The sequence below is a fragment of the Coenobita brevimanus genome, chromosome 60 (assembly GCF_032717465.1).
Source record: "Coenobita brevimanus isolate Jiangsu-jjx chromosome 60, ASM3271746v2, whole genome shotgun sequence".
In the NCBI taxonomy this organism is placed as follows: domain Eukaryota; kingdom Metazoa; phylum Arthropoda; class Malacostraca; order Decapoda; family Coenobitidae; genus Coenobita; species Coenobita brevimanus.
In genome coordinates this window covers 37,624,872-37,645,149 of record NC_137013.1, presented here as the reverse complement: position 1 = coordinate 37,645,149, position 20,278 = coordinate 37,624,872, and the positions used below count along the sequence as shown (strand labels likewise).

Genomic DNA, 20,278 nt, shown 5'->3' with positions numbered 1-20,278 from the left:
AATAGAAACATAATATTCATACAAATAAATTCTACGTGCTGTATCTATAAACATAGTGTTACAGGAAAATAATACTACATATACTAATACAGTCACCTAACAGCAATACATCTTTTCCTGTTTTTCTCACCTGATATCCAACCAGCTTCCCCAATGGCCAACCTCGCTCCCGACAGACCCGGCGAGCGAGGGACATGGCAGCTATCTTACGAGGCTGCGTTACTATGATATTGCAATGCCGGTGCTGATCCACGGCCTCGTCCAGGATAAACTGTGGCACCTGAGTTGACTTCCCACATCCTGTCTCCCCCTCAATCACAGTCACTTGATACTGAGAGATTATTTTGAGTATCTGTGGAAAATTTTGACCATTAACCCATCAAAGGCTGAGGACAGCCTTTTCAATTTATTCTTGTTATCTCCTGTCAATATTATTTAGCTCTGGACAGACTTTTCACACTTGAGAGTCTTGCTATTGCCTAATAAACCTCTTCAATATCAGAGGCTTTTGGTACGCTGAGAAAACTGTCCACAGGCAGCAGACAATAATATAATATACAGGTTGCAGGGGCTAACAAACTGTATCACCTGGATCCACCTCCAACATCCAGCCTCCCCCCTCATAGAATGTCACTTGATACCGAGTGATTGTTATCAGGAGGAAATGTGGGATATTTTGTGTCACTATGGATACATCATCAGTTCTCCCTGTCACTTTCTTTTTACATTCCCAAGTCCTCACAAGTTGTCTTTGGTTAACACACTATTTCATTATCAAGTCTACACTGTACTACAGAATGATTGGCTATTCAGGCTTCACTGCAACCTGTACAAGCAACTTTTTGGTTCTCGCAAATAACAGTACTGTTCCCAAATCATAGTATTCACTGTTCAAAAAGTTGTTATTTTGGAACACATAAGACTTATAAAGAGGACTGTCTACATAATCTAAACTAAGTTATCTTACATTTTTGTATATTAATGTTAATTTTTTTCAGTTTTAACTTCTGTTTTTCAGATGTACAGTAAGTTGTCATTTTATGTTTCACTTACTGACTATTTTTTAGCCACCAAGTTAACATTAACTTACAAAAAAAGTGTCTTGATTTCAGTTCTTCAAACTGTTAATTTTGGTAGAAAAGTTGTTTTTTCTGAAGATATAACATCCTTGGATAGGAAAAGAGAGTGGGATGATGATATAAAAGTTCTGAAATGACAGCTTTGTCTTCTGGATAACCTTTTCCATATGTGGGTATACAGTAAGTCTTTTGGGATACTTTCAGAGTGTCATCTGTTACCTAACTGATGCACCCAACTCGGTCCTGTGCCCAAAAAAGTAACATGACTCTGGTGTCTATTCTGTATGTCTGGATAAATTTATGAGATTTGGCAAGACCATAGTCCACTCAAGTCACTAAAACACTCATTGATAAAAAATAACACACATGAATGAATACTAAAGAACACTTTCAACTGGCTATTTTGCATATGCACAGACTGGCCTTCTATTATGCAATCAATTGCAGTCATTCTGTTATTTCACTAAAATGCTCAGTGGTGTTGGCTTGCATATCTACATCCGTATTTCATATTTCTGAGTAGTAGTAGTACTTTATTCAAGTCTGTCACTGTCTATACTTTATGGGTGACATCCCCACATCAGAAAATATAGATACCTCACTTTTCAGTAGCTCTTGGTGAAAGCAGATGTGCTTATGGTCCATTTAGTAGAAGACCACGGGGCCAGTGATCAAGGTACTGAGGTCCAATATTTGTTTGATTCTTATGAGGTTCCTTGATTTATACAATGGGAAAAATTATTAAAAGTTAACCTACAGCACGAGCTGCATAATGAGCTTGCTTAACCCTTTAAACGCGGATCGTCGCGTTTGCGACGCTCGGCGAAAAGGACATAACAGCGGATCGTCGCGTTTGCGATTCTAGTAAATTTTGAATAATCGCAGGCAAGCAGGCTCCAGCTGGTATTGTCTATCAGCACCATCACCCTTTAGCTACAATTAGCATACTTTACCTTTGTACTACTGACCTCCGTTGTTGCCAAGTATCGCGTTTCCCCCCCCCCCCACGGCCCGGCCAGCCTGGCTGTGATACATGGCAGCGCTCTGAGTGCTCAGAACTGTAAATCTGCGCTCTCCTCTCACAAGCAGTTTATGCTAATAGGAAACGCTTGTTTCCCCAGTTGTAACACTAGCTTTTTTTCTCACGGTTTGCCCCTGTTTAGCGTCAGTTTACCGCAGGCTTTCAAAGTGACATTATGGCGAGTTCTAGCTCTTCCGAGTCAGTGCATGCGGCCGACAGGAACGAGAATAAAGTGGCGGGCGTAAGGCAGAATAAAAAGCGCGCCGTGGTGATCTTTTGGGAAGTAATATGATTGAAAATAATGTAGTATACATGTTTTTAGCTGTGAAAATGGAAATGTTTGTTGAGTGACGGGAAGACCACTGCCACGGTGCACGTCGGCCGTACGCTCCGTTGATATTAGCCTTATTTTCAGTGCTTATTGTACAAATACGGATTCCAAACTACCTTTATGTTGTAGTATAAAGTTTACTGTGACAGAATGAGGCTGTGGTAGAGGGGAAACCGGGTTGCTGGAGGTGTGAAAGTGAAGACTTGGTTACCCAACTTTGCAAGTCTCCACAAGTCCTTGGGTAGTCCACGAAGGCTCAACACCTGTCTCTGGAGAAAGCTGAATGTAAGTACTATCTGCCACACCAAGTATAATGTTCTAGGGTTAATCTCTGATTTTTGGCTAATATTTTCCTACAGGTATTCAGACCGCGATACAACCCCGCCACTCGGGGGGGGTCGACTGTTCACGGCCGCGTTTAAGGGGTTAAACTACTTCTTTCACTCTGATTATGTAAAACTCATTTTATTCTTTATCACAACAATTCTGTTCACCTCTGGGGTGACTGGACTTGATGATGATACAGCAGTCATTAACCCCCTTCAATACAAGAGTGCTTTACATTGGGTAAAAGTATCTGGTCACAACAAGCATAAAACTTTAGGTATATTATCAGACTGTAAGTCTGAAGCTCCAGACAACTTTCTCATTCAAAGGTTCAAACAGGGTCTTACTTGATCTTCATTTGTTGCATGATGTGATTTACTTTACCATCCCTTCCATAAACTGAAGGATGGAAGAAATATACATGATAGGACCATCAAATTTCTATTTTACAAATTAGTATTATGTTGTACATTAAATGATGCAAACTGTAAAGAGTGAAAAAAATGTGCATACATTTTGTATCTTCAGTTTTCAAGATTTTATTTTTCATAAACCTTTCGGTGGCAACTTTTTGTTGACATGTCTATTAATTGTAAGGTATTATACTTGGCCAAATCTTGTGACTTTGTCATATATACAAATCACACGGTAGTGGCAAGGTCACAGCAGCAGAACTGTAATAAGTTACTAGGCAGTTGTTGTTTTTTCTTGAGTACACCAGTCATATGACTGTGCAAGCAATTAATCCCCCTTGTACATCAACTGAGGGAAGAGAGACAAAGCTTTCAAAAATCATAACAATTATTAAATATAAACAGCTACATCACAAAAAACAAATATATGAAGAAATGTGCAACTCTGAAGTTGTTGACATTACCAGGATAATAAAGAAAGCTAATTAGCAGCTCCTGAATTAATTCAGCAGCCTCTGAATTGAATTATTACATTTAACTCCTTTAATTCAGTATACAGTAATCACTTGCATATACAAACCTGCATTATACAAACCTCAACATTTTCTGAACCTACGCACTGAATAATTAACAATATTACCACTCTCATCTTACATGCCAGGACCAACTTGCATAGTCCCAGGCTCCTACACTCATGGGGCAACAAAGGCTTGGATGATGGATGGATGGATGCAATAAACTGTAACAAATAGGCCTACATGAATAAAAAAGAAATTTTAATATCGTGTGCGTGGCAAAACTCGCGCGGTGGCCAGTAGGTGGCAGAGTGAACTGAGACAACAACAAACACCCACACTGCATCGCCGCCTTCACATGCCTTCTATGTTCTCCTCTATGCCTAAGGCTGGGAAAGTCAGGGAAGCTTCCGAGACCCTCAATGATTACCATGAGCACCAAATGCTATACCACCCTTCCAAAAGGCCTCAAGCTTCCTCCGGGAACTCTGTGACCTGTTCATCAGAAATCAGTGCAAATGAGCATTCAAACAAACAACAACCAAAACGTTCTTCAAGCCGACCACTCCTGTAACGTAGCCTTCACCATCACCTACATTATCATGCAGCCAACCATCCATCTCACCAGCATCTCATCCAACCACGATACCCACGAGTGACGACGACAGTGAGGATGAGACTGAGGAGGCAGGCTTGCAAATTTGTGAGCAATGTAATGCACCTATACTGTACAGACAACTGTATGCCTCAAATACTATATTTGTCATTATTCAAATTTTTTGCATTTTCTGACCTTCCTTTGGCCCAATTACTGAAGCTCAGATATGCAAGTGATTACTGTAGTTCATACATCTTCTCAAATATTAACTAAGGACAGAGGGAACAATCTTGGCTCATGTACTTTGGTAAACAAGCATGGGCTGTTCTATTCAGGACAGTCCTTCGAATGTACATGCATGAGTCTCTGAGCAATATGTTAAAGGCTTAAATTTACAAAATATTAAAATTTAGATAACAAAAGGACTGTCAGTACAAAGATTAATGTTAATTCTGAATAATAAGCAAGCCTTAATCTATACAAGATATCAGCTGTGATGTCCACTAACTTAACCAATATTTATGAAAGGCAAAGTTGGTAAGGGCTGACATTTGAGTAGCAAGGTTATGAGGGTAATCATAAAATTAAACAAATTTATATCTTTCCTATTGATTACGATTTTTCTAAGTAATATTTTAATAATTTAAATGAAATATACCATTACTATACCTCACAGTTCAACATGGGAGTACAAATACTCCACAACAATTACAAACATGGTAACCTGCAAAGGATTGGCGAAAGACCAAGTTGGGGATGACTAAGCACTCAGAAAGTTCCCTAGTAATGTATTCTATTACTTGGAAGGGATTTGAATGTAAAATTGAGGGATTGTAAGAAAATGTCCCAGAAAGAGGTACAGTTTGGCAGGGTGATAAAGTAGTCAAGGAGTGAAAGATAAAAATAGTAGATTGCTAGTAGAGAAGGGAGAAAAAGTGAGGAGATGGAGAGAACACTTCATGGAACTGTTAAACTTAGAGAATGAAAGTATTACCAGTATAAATGGCTGAGGAATGGCTGGGAGAAGGAGGGAGGTGAGAAGAGAGGAAGAAATCAGCAGGACGGAAGTAGTGGAAGCAATGAAGAAAGTCAAAATGGGGAAAGCCCCAGGAACTGATGGGGTGTGTGGTGAAATGCTGAAGCATGGGGGAGAGGTAGTAGTAGGATGGATAAAGAAGATGTGTAGAATGGCCTGGGAGGAAGGTAGAGTCCCGGAGGATATAAACTCATGTACAATTATTCCCCTGTACAAAGGAAAAGGGGAAAAAGAAGTGTGTTGTAATAATACGGGCATTTGTCTTCTTAGTGTAAAAGGAAAAGCATATGGTAGGATACTTATTGACAGAGTTAGGGATTTAACAGCAGAATTAGTTGGTGAAGAAGAGGGAGGTTTTAGGAAGGGAAGAGGTTGCGAAGATCAGATATTCATTCTTCGGTCTTTAGTGGAAAAGTTTCTAGAGATGGAAAAGAAGTTGTATGCAGCCTTCATGGATGCGGAGAAAGCATATGACAGGGTGGATACATAAGGAATGAGGAAAATATTATTAATATATGGAATAAATGGGAAGTTGTTAAATACCATGAAGAGTATGTATAAGGGGGCTATGGCTGCATTGTGTGGATGGTGAATTGGGTGAATTTTCCTATTTGAATGTTGGACTGAAACAGGGATGTGCTATGACTCTATGGTTGTTCAATCTGTACATGGATGGGGTTATAAAAAAGGTAGGGCTGTGGATGCTGGAGCAGCTTTAATGAGAAAGGGTAACGTTTGGAAATTCCCTGTACCGTACTGTTATCTGCAGATAATACTGTATGTTTAAGTGAAAACGAAGGGGAACTGCAAGTCTTGGTGAATGAGTCTGGAAGAGTGTGTAAGAAATGGAATCTAAAGGTGAATGTGGGGAAGGGCCCTGTACTGTTATCTGCAGATAATGCAGTATGTTTTAGTTAAAAAAAAAAAAAGGGGAACTGCAAGGCTTGGTGAATGAGTTTGGAAGAGTGTGTAAGAAATGGAATCTAATGGCAAATGTAGGGAAGAGTAAAGTTATGGTCTTCGAGAGAAATGAAGTCATTGGTTGTACAGTGAGGATGGATGATGAGGAAATGGAAAATGTGAGCGCATTTACGCACTTGGGTAGGGTGACAAGTAAGGATGGAAGTTTAGAGGGTGAAGCGCTTGAAAGGATACAACAAGGAAGAAAGGTTGCTGGTTCTTTGAAAGCAGTGATAAGAAATAAGGAAGTGAGGATGGAAGTAAAAAAGTAGCTGCATGACAGTATTGTGATACCAACTCTAACGTATGGAAGTGAAGCTTCAACCTAGTTGGAAGGACACAAATCAAGAGTAACAGCAATGGAAATAAGTTATCTGAGAGGAGCATGTGGAATTACATGGAGAGACTGGCAAATGAGGAAGTGAAGGAGCGTTGTGGTGTGGATGTGATAGGAAGCGTTTGGAGAAACACATTGAGATGGTTTGGCCATGTGGAGGGGATGGAGAGCGAGAGACTAATGAGGAGAATGTATGTGAGTGAGGTGGAGGGGGGAGAGGGAGGGAAAGGCTCAGGATGCGATGCAGTAACGGAGTGGAGAGGTATATGAGAGGGATGTGTGAGCTAGGAGCAGGGTAGTGAAATGGCAGGGACCAGGCAACATGGAAGCGATTAGTTTGTGGTCACCCCTAACAGGATTAAGGCATCTGGCGACAGAGAGATAGACAGATCTATCAATTTTATCCATCCAACATCCAATCCTTCATTGCCCCATGAGGAGCATAGGAGCCCGGGGCTAGGCAAGTTGGTCCCGACATTTAAGATGACAGTGACCAGCCTCACTCATCCCTGAATGGCTTTGCATGAGCAATCAACCCCAACCACCCCTTGGATATAAACCTTCACCGGCTCAATCCGACTGGAGCGCAATAATTACCCACTATACCACCAAGCGCCAAAAATTTGGTTATATGGTTACAACCCAGCATAGTAAATGGTTTCCTGGTGTACAGGAAACCATTTGGCTTGTCACTCAGTGTAGAGTCACCCACAGGCAGAAAGAAGAGGAAAGAATGAAGGAAAGAAAGACAGAAGTGGGACTGTAATGTCACCCGTAGGCAGGACAGGGAAAGAATGAAGGAAAGAACGACAGAAGAGGAGAGAAGGAAAGAAGGATGGAAGAGAGGAAAGGGCAGACACCCGACAGCAGCACTTGAGTGCTTGGATGGTGAGTGCCCCCACCTACCACAAATCAAGACCAACAAACTCCCACCTCCTTCTTAGCATCAAAAACGGGCAGCGTGGATTCGATACGATGATTGGTGAAGTCATAGTGAAGATAGACTTGCGTTTTCTGAACATCATCATCATCATCACTGGGTGCTCTTGTGGCTGTGTCTTCCTCGATATCCATGAGGCCCGTTGATCGGGTGGTTTGTATTCTTCGACCAGAGCGTTGTGCCAGCTGTTATGATAACAGAAGTGAGAGTTGTAACCAATGTGCTGTGTAGTGAAAGATGAGCAAGAGGTAACAAAAAAGATAAGCCTGGAATAACAAAGATACACCTGAGGTAAAGGCAATAAAGATTAGCCTGGGGTAACATGATTAAAGTCTGGGGTAAAAATAATAAATATTATCCTGAAGAAACAACAACAAAGATGGAGAAATTGCTGATGCCATTAAGTTGACATCTTTCTTTTTCAGCTACTTCCTTTTTTCATGATACAGTCACCTTCTTAGCTCCTTCATCTTTTCTTTTCATATTTCAGTTACATTTATTCCTTATTCCTTACTTATTTCCCACTAAAATCTTCCTAACTCCTTCCTCTTCCCACATGACACCCACATTACTGCCAAACTCATCCCCATACATGGCAACTTCCCTTCTATGTAGAAAAACACCAAGTGCAGAGAAAGGACCCATTTTCTTCGACATTTTGCCATGCTGGCTTCTTAAGGTGGGACACACACTGGTAGCCACAAGTGATTTAAATTGTTCAGACCTGGGGTACCAGTGACAAAAATAACAAAAACAAAAATGTTTAAGATATGATGTAACTGACCTAGTCTAGCTTCCTACTACAGTACTTAACAAGAATGCCAATGGTTTTGCTTATCATTATTTAAAAAAAAAAAAAAAAAAAAAAAAAAATTTTTTGTTAAAGTTATTAAACTTCTCAAAACAAGTAGATTATAAATACCTTCATTTGCATACTGTACCTAGTTTATTCTATGGTCATTCTCCCACTTATGTTTAGCAACTGCATTATTCAGACTGAATTTCTTATCATATCTATTCTCACTTATTGTTTTTTCATTTCCTCAAATTACTTCTCCTACATATGACCATTCCTAGTCTTTACATGGTAAATGATAAACTCCTCTCATACATTTTCCCTGTTTGGCTCCCTGATGTTTTACCGACCCTCCAATCATGGTAGAGGCAGTTCTCACTACTTCTGTTCCTGTTTCATACATTATGCAAGAAACATTTTGTAACACTGAGTTGTTTGGCATTAAAATTCTTGTTAAACTTTACCATCCATTCTGTTCTCTCCTTAATATCTATGGATTTTCTTCTTACACTGAGGATGAACCAGGGACAGCACTTTAAATCAGTGAGTTTTGTACACGTGGTCACAATCCTCTGGCAAATACTCCTCCCAATATATCCTCAGAGCTCGAAGATAAAACCCTATGTGTACCTGTATACTCAGTTTAGTCTTAGGTACCTGTTATCTGCTTATACAGTACTATGAAATTTGATAATTTTTGACCTCTTTGACAAAATCATTGAGGCAGAACCAATGAACCCTAAAATCAGCCTTTAACTCCAAGTCACCTCCATATCCTTCATGAACTCCTCCTGGTACTTGTGGGCATATTCCTGGCCTTGCTCCCTCCGCAGGTACTCAGGAAGGGGCGGGGGTCGGAAAGGCTCTACATCCCCGACAGGAGGAAGGCCTTCACCATCAGTCTGGCTGGCTGGGAGGAATACCTGGGGAAGCGTTCACGGAGACTAGTAAAGGTCAGCATGATGTGATGATGATGATGATGATTACAATTACAATGACAATGATTATGATGGTGTTGGTGTTGATGATAATGCTTACAGAACTTTTGGTGAGAAAAGCTCACTGCATATATACCTGGCATTTATTTTCTTGTGTAATACTGGTAATGCAACTGTAAAAATGAATGAAAGAATTTATCTCTATTTCTGTCCACGTACTTCAAAAAAGGTACTGTTGCCAAAGATGGAAACTAATGCCACTCCTTATTATAACCTTTCAACTCATGTTTTAATACTAAGGAGAGATGCCTTCATTATGGTGGCTCCATCCATCATCCAATTCTATGCTGCCCCATGAGGAGCACAGAAGCCCGGAGCTAGGCAAGTTGGTCCTGACATTTAAGATGAGAGTGACCAGCCTCACTCATCCCTGAGTGGCATTACGTGAGCAATGAACCTCAACTACCCCTTGGATATAAACCTTCACCGGTTCAATCCGATTGGAGCGCCATGTTTACCCACTAACCACCAGGTGCCAAAATTTCGTTATATGGTTACCACCCAGCGTAGTAAATAGTTTCCTGGTGTACAGGAAACTATTTGGCTTGTCATTCAGTGTAGAGTCACCCATAGGCAGAAGGAAAAGGAAAGAATGAAGGAATGAAAGACAGAAGAGGGAGTGTAAAGTCACCCGTAGGTAGAAGGACGAGCAAAGAATGAAGGAAAGAAAGATAGAAGAAGATGGAAGGAAAGAAGGATGGAGGAGAGGACAGGGCAGACACCTGAGAGCAGCACTACATTGAATGAGTGGATGGTGAGCGCCCCCACCTACCACATACATCTGCCAAAATTCGAACATTCAAATTACACGCCAAAAAATCAGTGGGGATATTCCCGCGCATCTCTAGACCTCACACGCCAGGTATGAGTCATCACCACACACCTGGGCCCGTGTGGAAGCTCACCATGTCAGTCTGATTTTGACTCTGAGTGAGTGAGGATCATGGCACATCGTGCCCAAGCCCAGCACGAGATTGACTCTCTCCTTGAGGTGCCCTTTGATGGGGAAAGCGATTCCCTATTAGATGATGATGTGGCTAACAGGGATTACATTCAGCCTGACTCTGAATCAAGAAGAAGTACCATTCCCCAGGAAGGCGAAATGCATGTAAGTGACGTTGTTGTCCTCCCGGTCGGCACCACCATCACCACCCCCTCCCAACACCCCCCGTCGCCCTCAATCGTATGACAATTCCTCTAGTGACGATGAGTATCAGGAGGATCCTTGTGCTAAATACACTCTGCCAAAGTGGGTGGGATCCCCCCGTAAAGGGCCAAAGGCCAGGAAGGATTTACAAACTAAAAAATACAAGGTGAGCAGTGCAATGTTTTACTTACATGGGATGCGGAGGAGCACGCCGCCACCAACTTCACAAAGGCCTGAGTCACCTCAGCCCAGCACCTCTGGCACACGTGACCTTCCCCATGGAAATTCCCCACCTCATTTTAGTGCTTCCTCCTTCAATACTGTATTGGCAGTGTGGGGATGAAAGGAATGGGGAAGAGGAAAGGAAAAGGAAATGTTAGGGGGAAAAAAGGTGATACTAAGGAGGAAGGTGAGGAGGAAGGAAATATTCCCCAGGTGACCTCTGGTTTTTCTCCCCAGCCTGACGAAGGGGATGGTAGTGGAGATGGTGAAGCAGAGGATGAAGTGTCGTGGGAGTGGGAGGATGAGAGCAATTTTGTTCCCATTCACCAACCATTTACTCGTGGGGACACTGCAGGCTGTATTGTTCCCAAGTTGAATCAATCCTCTAGGAGGATTGATTTCTTCAGAAACTTCTTCACTAATGAGTTAAGTCTCAGAATCTGCATACTTTTGAACACGTATGCAGCATTCTGCTGTAGCACAGCCCCACAAACACCCCATATCTCGCTGTTTGATGTCGACATACCTGCTGATGAGATGTACCTGTTCCTGGCGTTAGTTCTATTGATGGGACTGACAATAAAAAGAATCAGTTACCTTCATTCTGGACTGTGGACCCCTTTATGTCAACATCCTTCTTTGGAAGAGTTATGGGAAGAAACAGATTCCAGTACACTCTCAGCTGGCTCCATTTTTATGATAATGAGGACCCTAGCAACGTTGGCAACACCGACAGGATACGCTGAATTCGCCTAGTGTTTGATCACCTGAGGGCGCGATTCTCATCCTCTTTCTCTCCTTACAAAGCCCTGGTCATATATGAGTCTTGTGCTATGGAGGGGGAACATTGCCTTCAGGCAATATATCCCAAGCAAAAGACAAAGCTCTGGGTTCAAAATTTTCGTCGTGTGACTGCAGGACCGGGTATATGCAGGACATAGTCCCGTACACCAGTGCACAGATGGAAATTACAGAGGACAGGACTATCAGTTTGTCTGGTGCAGTTGTGAAAACAATGATGCAGCTGTACCTTCATCGTGGGCACATCCTGTACCTGGACAACTGGTACACTATCCCTCTTCTTACTTGGTATTTGCAGCAGCAAGAGACTCGCTTCTGCAATACAGTGAAGAAAACCAGACAGCACATGGTACAGGTGGGCAGGAAACTGGAAAGGAAGGAGGTAGAGTTTTCTCAAGCTAATAATATCCTCGTCACTCCCTGGCACCGCAACTGCGAGGTAAACCTCCTTTCAACGGTTCATTGCCCCCTGATGCATATCACAAAGACCATCGATTACTGCAGTGAAAGACGTGTGCACATCTGGAAGCCTGAGGCTGTGACTGATTACAATATCAGTGCATGTCAGGCTGACCAGTCGGATGCAATGATATTGCGCATCGAGTGTGCCAGGCCCACAATGTAGTGGTACAAGAAACTGTTCTTTCACCTGCTGGATGTAGCAGTTTTGAATGCTCACCTCCTCTATGGCCACACCACAGGATCCAGCAACACTTTTGAGGACTTCATAAGGGAGCTGTGCAGGGAGCTGATTGGCACCCATGGCTGTGATCGTGCCCCAAGAAAACGTTCAGTTGGCGGAGAAAATCCCCTTCACCTCACCGAACATCACTTCCCAGAGGTAGTGACGGCGCCAGGTGCAAAGAGGAATCCCCAACGCAGGTGTCACGTGTGCCAACACAGCACAGTATGGCCAAGAAAACAGTGAAAGGACACGCGTTACCAGTGTGTGGAGTGGGATACGGGGTAGTGCCTTACACTCTGCTTCAAAGAATACCACACCCTATTCCACTTCTGAACCACGTGGTGTGTGCGATAAAAGACGCAAGTAAAAAATATATAACTAAATAATATGTAATGATAATTATCTCATAAGTGTAATAAGAAATAGTGTTAGTGATATTACAATAGTAAGTGAAGTAAAATAAGTTATATGTGTGTGTGTGTGTGTGTGTGTGTGTGAGAAAATATACCAAGTGAAAGGACGTGGTGTGAATATTTTGCTGTCTGAAAAAAAGAGAAAGGTAATGTGTTAAGTGCGAGAGAAAATATACTAAGTGAAATGACACGGCACGAATATCTTGCCGTGCGAGAAAAGAGAACGGTAGTGTGGTGAGTGTGCGAAAAAAAACATCAAGAGTGCGTAAACTATGAAAAGAATTATAAGTTATGTGGAAAACAAATACTGTACAATGTACAGTATAATAAGTGTTGGCACAGACTTTCTACCTCAGAAACGTAGAATAAGAACTATTACGAACATTATATGGGCAATCCAACTCACTCACTTGCTTGTCATAGTATGCCAATGTACAGTATATAACTATGCTTGGGGACACTTCCTATATCATCTATATACCCAACAAGAGTGTCCTTGGCTTGAATAGCATAGTTACCGATGAACAAAGTGCAGAGCTTCTGTCTCCTCTCACTCTGTGGTGGCAGCAAGTGGTGAAGTCTATGGGCGTTACTCCAAAGTTTTCAGCCGCCTGCTCAGGGAGAATCAACCTCAAAATCAACCTAAATGGCTTCTGTGAGTACTTTTATGGTTGTTCTCCATGTTTTCTCATCGTTTCTAACCTATGTAGAAAAAAAAAAAAAAAAGTGCCATATTTCCATGAAGGTCCAAAGTCTGCCAGCACACGGAGGGTTAATCATGAGGTATGAATCTCCTTGGTTACTAGTCAAATCAACTACTCCATCTGCCTACATTCTGCCATCAACTGAGCTGAAAGTGGTTAGGGATCTATTTCAGGTTACAATAAACATACTACAGCACTACGGGCTTGGATGTGTTTGGTCATGATACTAAAAGTCCTTGTTATGTCACTTTTTTTTCTTTTTTTTTTCTAATTGCAGGCAGGTTCAGAGTACATTACAGTAAAGGCACCTACTACAGTTCCACTACTACATAAAACTCATTTTCCTATTCCCCAACTGACAGTATAAGTCAAATGGAAATCACTGAGATATTCTGGACCACATTCCTGACTCATAACAAGGAATACCTGCAGTTATTGGGTCACAAGGCTGTGATGTGTTAATTCATGTCTAGTCACATTATACAGTAAATCTAGAGTCTACACACCTTCTCAAACTCCACGCCCTTGAACCAGTCCAAGTAATCTTGCGCACTGCCGGTAAACTTGCGCCTGCCTCCTTGCGACATCTGCAAACAGACAACAGATGAAGACACAGTAGTGGATCAGGCTTTGGTAGCCCCTTCAAACTGATGAACTTATTTTTACCTCTGCCAACAAAGTTGGAGCAGGTTATGTATTCACTTGTTTGTCTGTTTGTTTGTCCACACAATACTGTATCTTCAAAATTTCTCAATGAACTTAAATTATTAAATTTGGGGGCGAATCCCGATCTGGCACTGGCAGAGGTATGCGCTCTTTGAGTGCTTTCTAGCATATACATTTTATTATTGTCATCTTCAGTTTTATTCTTCTTTGGAAAAACTTTTCAAAATGATGAGATTAGATGGACTAATTCAACCTCTTCATAAAAGGGTGTCTCCCCTAAAGTGAATAGAATAATCTGGAAATAATAGGAAAAAAGATCAAAGTAATGTACTATACATCACTGGATGAAACAGATTAACCACCAGAACAATGATGTACCCATACTTAAACTTTTGCCATTGCTGTTAATCAGATGAGTTTAGAGCTTGGTTTAAGAATCCTAACTGGGGACATTTTAAGCTGAAGTGTACAGGCATACAACACTAAACCTATATGTAGTCATCTTGGTATAGTACAGCATAGGGTGCACCTGGTTTTTTGTGAACACTGCCCAGGCTCCCAGTTACAAAATCTAACCTACAATAACTTAAATTCAATGTAATATACAATACCAGAGTGCTACAAACTGGAAAAGCTGCCACCTCCCCATTTTCTAAGGTAAATATTGTGCTAGCACTATATGAAGCATTTACAACAGAAAAGTGAGAATCCTCCTCCTCTTCCAATTGTAAAAAAAAAAAAAAAAAAAAAAAAAAAAAATCTATACATCATCCAATCCTATGCTGCCCCATAAGGAACGTAGCAGCCTGGGGCTAGGCAAGTTGCTTCTGACATTTCAGATGAGAGTGACCAGCCTCATTCATCCCTGAGTGCCATTACGTAAGCAATAAACCCCAACCATTCCTTGGATATAAACAAACACAGGCTCAATCTGATTGGAGCGCCTTGTTTACCCACTAACCACCAGGTGCCAAAATTTGGTTATATGGTTACCACCCAGCATAGTAAATGGTTTCCTGGTGTAGCCTACAGGAAACCATTTGGCTTGTCACTCAGTGAAGAGTCACCCATAGGCAGAAGGAAGAGGAAAGAATGAAGGAAACACAGAAGAGGAAGTGTAAAGTCACCTGTAGGCAGAAGGAAGAGGAAAGAATGAAGGAAAGATGGACAGAAGAGGAAGGAAGGAAAAAGAAAGGGAAAGACACCTATAGCTGCACTTCATCAAGTGAGTAGATCATGAGTGCCCCCAACAAAAAAAAAAAAAAAAAAAAAAAAGTACCATACCAGTGCCCATTTTTCTTCCAAAGGCAATCACATAAAAACTGGCTGTTAAAGTTTCATTGCTACCTACTGACCTGCAGATGAATTTTAAAAAATATTTAGTCCTATCATATACTGTATTGAGACAGGTTTTGCAGGAAGAACTAGGAATGTGAAGATTGCATTTTTTCGTATTATTGCTGGAAAATGAAAAATATTCATAATAATTTTCTTTGTAACAATTTTTGCAGCAAGAAAAAGACATGAGAAGAATTTATGCTCTTCTTGTCCTTCCAGCAAAAACAAATCATTCTCGGTTCATAGGCCCGTATTTTCCTCAGCTGAAGAAACTCCCTCACATTTTCTTAGAGATTTATTTGGCATAACACACCTTATTTTTTTTTGCTGTCTGTCTTTCATTACTGACAACAATTGCATACATACCATACAAGTCAGTAAGCAAGCAAGCAAGTTAATAGGTTGGTAAGAAGGTACCGACAAATACTGTATTAATGTGTCATATACAGGAGTAAAGTAGTATGGAAGACGTGCTACTGAGCCTCCTTAACCTGTGGATTACGCAATTCCTTTTTTTATCCCACCCAGTGGCGTGGGAAAAAAAAAAAAAAAAAGGTTTTATTATAAACTTGATAAACATCCAGGGTATCACCAGCATCTGGTTAAAAAAAATAAAAAAATCTCTTTCCATCTTTGCATAGGGCTATGCATAAGACTGCATAGGGGAGTAGTGAAAAAATGATTTTTTTTTTTTTTTAATTATAAACTTGAAGATAAACATCCAGGACATCATCTGGTGTAAAAAAAATATATATATACACTCAATCCTCATACATCGCGGCAATTTGGGTCTGGACCACTGCCGTGATTTACGAATTCCATGATTTATGAATAATAATTCTTATGTGAAAAATTAATTTGGGTCTGGACTTCGGCCAACCTGCCCCCAGAGCACCCTACCTACACCGCTCTGGGTACCACCAAACACAAACATACATATTTTGGAATATTCAGTGCACGTATTAAATAGAAATAAGCAATGTTAAGGGATCTCACCTTAATCCTATGACGAAATTGCGTAAGTGAATGGAATGGGGTGCTGTTGGGATGAACTTAGACTCTCTCAGCACTCATTCTTCCCAAACTCTATCGCCAGCTTTGAAAACTTCTCTCCCTTCTCAACACGACGAATGAGCTCCAAACGTTGACTGTACGACAATGGCGGCAACTTCTTGATGCCATACTGCTCAGAGCGCTTCATCGGGGGGTCGGGAGGGGCCATGGCAGGTAGGAGGCAGGGGGGAAGTTGCACAAAAAAGGCAGTTAGCTCTCGTACTCCACAGCGACGGTCTGTAGTGCACGGACTGGCGGGACAAGAACTACAACAACATGGCGGCATTAGTATGCACACTTGCCACCAAGGACGCATGGTGATTGGTTGTTGGGTCGCGATTTTCAGTTTGAATGCCACAGTTTACGGTTCTCCTCGGAAATGGCCCACTTGGGTGCTTAGGTCCACGATTTTCGTGACTTACCAGTGATTAAAGGTTGGCGGCAGTTTGATGGCCACTTAGCCGTGATTTACGAATCTGTGATTTATGAACATGCGATTTATGAGGATTGAGTGTATATCTCCCTCTCCGTCTTTGCGTAGCGCCATGCATAAGTTTGCACAGGGGTGGAGAAACTAGTTAGTGGTGATGCACGACCAGCACAGCCTGAGCTGTGGCTCGCAACCGACGCTTCCCAGCCTGAGCTGTGGCTTGCAATCCATGGGTTAACCAATGATAATACAGGGTTAGTGTTGGGTTAAGGGCTGTAACTGACAAGGAGCCCTTATGAACCCTTCCTGTGGCTCACAAAGAGGGAAGACTACCTACTCGTTTTTCAATAACAACCTAAAATCCCATCTTTCCATCATGAGTGCAGAGTTGTAATAATGGACTGATACAAGAATAAGATGCCAGTCACAAAGAGGTGCTGTGAAGACATGCAGAACAATAGCTTGCCTTGTTCTGCCACTATGTGGTATAAGCTAAAAGGAATGAAATTCTGAAATGTTAAGGTAAAAAGGATATACAGTACAGTATTGGCAGTGAAGATGCCTGGATCTTCCTGACACACATGTGATGCAGGAAGTGGAGTGACTGCCTCAGAAAACCAAACTTAAGCTGCAAAAGAGGCTGATCACAAATTTGGTAATGAATCTGATTCCTGATTTGCTAGCCACCCCAAATTACAGTACTGTAGCCACAAACTGTATGGAAAATGCTGAACTTTTTGGAACAATCCTCATATCTTATGATGACAGAACTCTCCTCGGGTTTTACAGACTTTCTAATAATAGCCCAAACAGTAAGAGGTAATAATGGAACACAGAAAAATGCTAAAAAATCATGCATCTTTTTATGATGGATGTAACTTGTATGAGTATTTATTTAGAAGCTGCCATTTACCCTTTTTTTTTTCTTCTTCTTCTTCTATACGAGCTCTTCATTCCACAGAGGTTAGATAATCTCTGGATCAATGAGAGTGGATTCTGCTCCCTAGCTGGTGAGCCAAACTCAGTCCTGTGCTAAAAAAAAGTATCATAACTATTGTGACTACTACACATGTTTGGGTAAACTTACAAGAGTTGGCAAAACCACAGACCACTAAAGTCACTAAAATACTTGATAAAAAATATCACACCCACAAATGAATATTTTTGACTGGCTATTTTGCATATGCATATATTGGGCTTCCATCCGGCAACCCCTGACACACAGTCATTTCGTTATATTACAGTACTAATGAACTCAGTGGAATTGGTTTTCATACCTACATTTGTATCATGTTTCTGAGTAAGAGTAGTGATTTCTTGATGCTTGTCATTGCCCAGGTTTTCTGAAATTTAATATTTCCCAAATACCGGTACCTGACATTTGTTTCCACACGTCACTGGCAACCATCTCCAGGATGGGATAAAACCTAGTATCTCACTTTTCGCTAGCTCTCAGTGCAGGCGGATTTGCTTACAGTTCACTTACAATAGTCGCAGCGCCTAACTCTAAGGTTGTTATTATCATGCCCTGGCAACCTATCATTCAAAAGTGTGTTTGATTTCGTGTATGAGCCACGTGATCTGTGTATAATATGTTGGTGTATAATAATATTCGTGTATACTGTAATACATTCGTGCATAATGTGATTCGTGTATAATGATACGAAACTGGATTATTTTTCAATGGCAGGTTGCGTTATGAGGAACACACTGAGGTGGTTTGGCCATGCAGAGAGGATGGAGGGTGAAAGACTGACGAAGAGAGTGTATGTGAGTGAGGTGGAGGGGGAAAGAGGGAGGGGGAGGCCGAGGATGAGATGGAGAGATGGGGTGGAGAAGTATATGAGAGAGGGGGGTGTGAGTTGGGAGCAGGGGAGTGAAATGGCGGGGGACAGGGCGACTTGGAGGCGATTTGTTTGTGGCCACCCCAAACGGGACTGAAGCGTCTGGCAATAGATAGATAGATAGATAGATAGGTTGCCAGGGTACGATAATGACAACCTCGGAGTCATACGCCATGACTACAGAACCATTGTGGCCATTAATCAAGGTTTTGAGGTGCAATATTTGATTCATATGATGTTCATTCATTCATTCATTGCCAGATGCCATGTATCCCAAACGGGGTGGCCAAGGGCTTAGAGTTAATTGTTTTACAGGGAGGGGCACTAATCCTCCACCAACCCCACTTGACACGTAGGGAGAACGTTATGCCAACAGCATCTGGGGTTCCCAGGCGGTCACCCATCCAAGTACTAACCAGACCCAACTTGATTTATACATTGAGAGGAAAAAAAAAAAAAAAAAAAAAAAAAAGACAATTACAAGTCAGCCTAGAGCGTGTGCTGCTAAATGAGCTTGATTAAACTACAGTATTGTACTTCACACCGAGGATGTAAATAATTTTATTCTTTATTTTGACGAGTTTGTTCACCTCTGGGGAGACTGAACTGGATGATGATACAGCCTTCATTAGCCCCCTTCAGTATGAGTGTTCTGAACTGTAAAATCGTCTGATACAGTAACAAGGATAAAGCTAGTTACCGTATACCATTGGACTGAAAAAGTTAGGCTTCTGACATCAATTTTCTCACTCAGAAGTTCAAATACAATCTTACCTGATCATCATTTGGTATATGTTTTATGATTTATTTTACCATCCCTTCCATCAACTGAATTAAAGAATGTACAGTACATGAAAACAAGCTTGGACTTTACTCCTATGCAGGACTGTCCCTTTAATACACATGCATGAATCTTGATGTTAAATGCTTGAATTTACAAAATATTAAATTGCAGATACTGCAAGGAGTGTCAGTACAACACTTTATGTTAATAATAAATAATATGCAGGCCTAAATATTCATAAGAGATCGGATACAATGTCCAATAAACTAAACAGAATTTATGCATGGCGAAGTTGTGAAGCGAACACTTAGGTATCAAGTCTACGATCATAAATCCAAAATTATCGGGTATGCAAATTAAGATCATTCCTCCTTGGTTATGATTTTTCCAAGTAATACTTTAGTAATTTCAATGGCATATGCCATCACTACCGTGTATCTTGCAGTTCGACACTGGACTAAAAATATTCCATGGTTATTACAAGCATGGTAACCAGCAAAGGACTGGGGTAGGACCGAGTTGGGAATGATTCCGCACTTGAGGGTAAATTTTTACAAGTGGAAGACCCAAGGTATTATTTGGAATTTTAAATTAAATTCATTATCTCTGAAAATATCAATTTCCAAATGGGGTTATGGGGGTCCATTATGATCCTTTGGGAATGTACTATACCTTAATGGTGCTAAAATTCCTGACCTGCATATTGTCCACTTGTAAAATAATACCCACTTGAGTTCCTCATACCTTCACTCCTATTGTTGGATATCGTTACTGTAATTAATGCAACTACCAAACGGTTTTATTCAGCTTAAGGAATAATACAAAATCAGCATCCAGCCA

General features: G+C 41.2%; 1 protein-coding gene across 1 annotated transcript in view; it reads right to left on the bottom strand.

The window, feature by feature from the left end:
* The window catches only part of spn-E (tudor domain containing 9 protein spindle E), a 79,410-nt gene extending 65,500 nt beyond the window's left edge, over positions 1–13,910 (bottom strand). The window contains exons 1-4 of the mRNA XM_080275164.1: positions 13,830–13,910; positions 9,121–9,276; positions 7,551–7,742; positions 131–352 (exon numbers count right to left, since the gene is read on the bottom strand). Of these exons, the coding sequence (XP_080131290.1) occupies positions 131–352; positions 7,551–7,742; positions 9,121–9,276; positions 13,830–13,910 (651 nt within the window). The remainder of the gene's footprint in view (positions 1–130; positions 353–7,550; positions 7,743–9,120; positions 9,277–13,829) is intronic.
* Between the last annotated feature and the right edge of the window lie 6,368 nt (positions 13,911–20,278).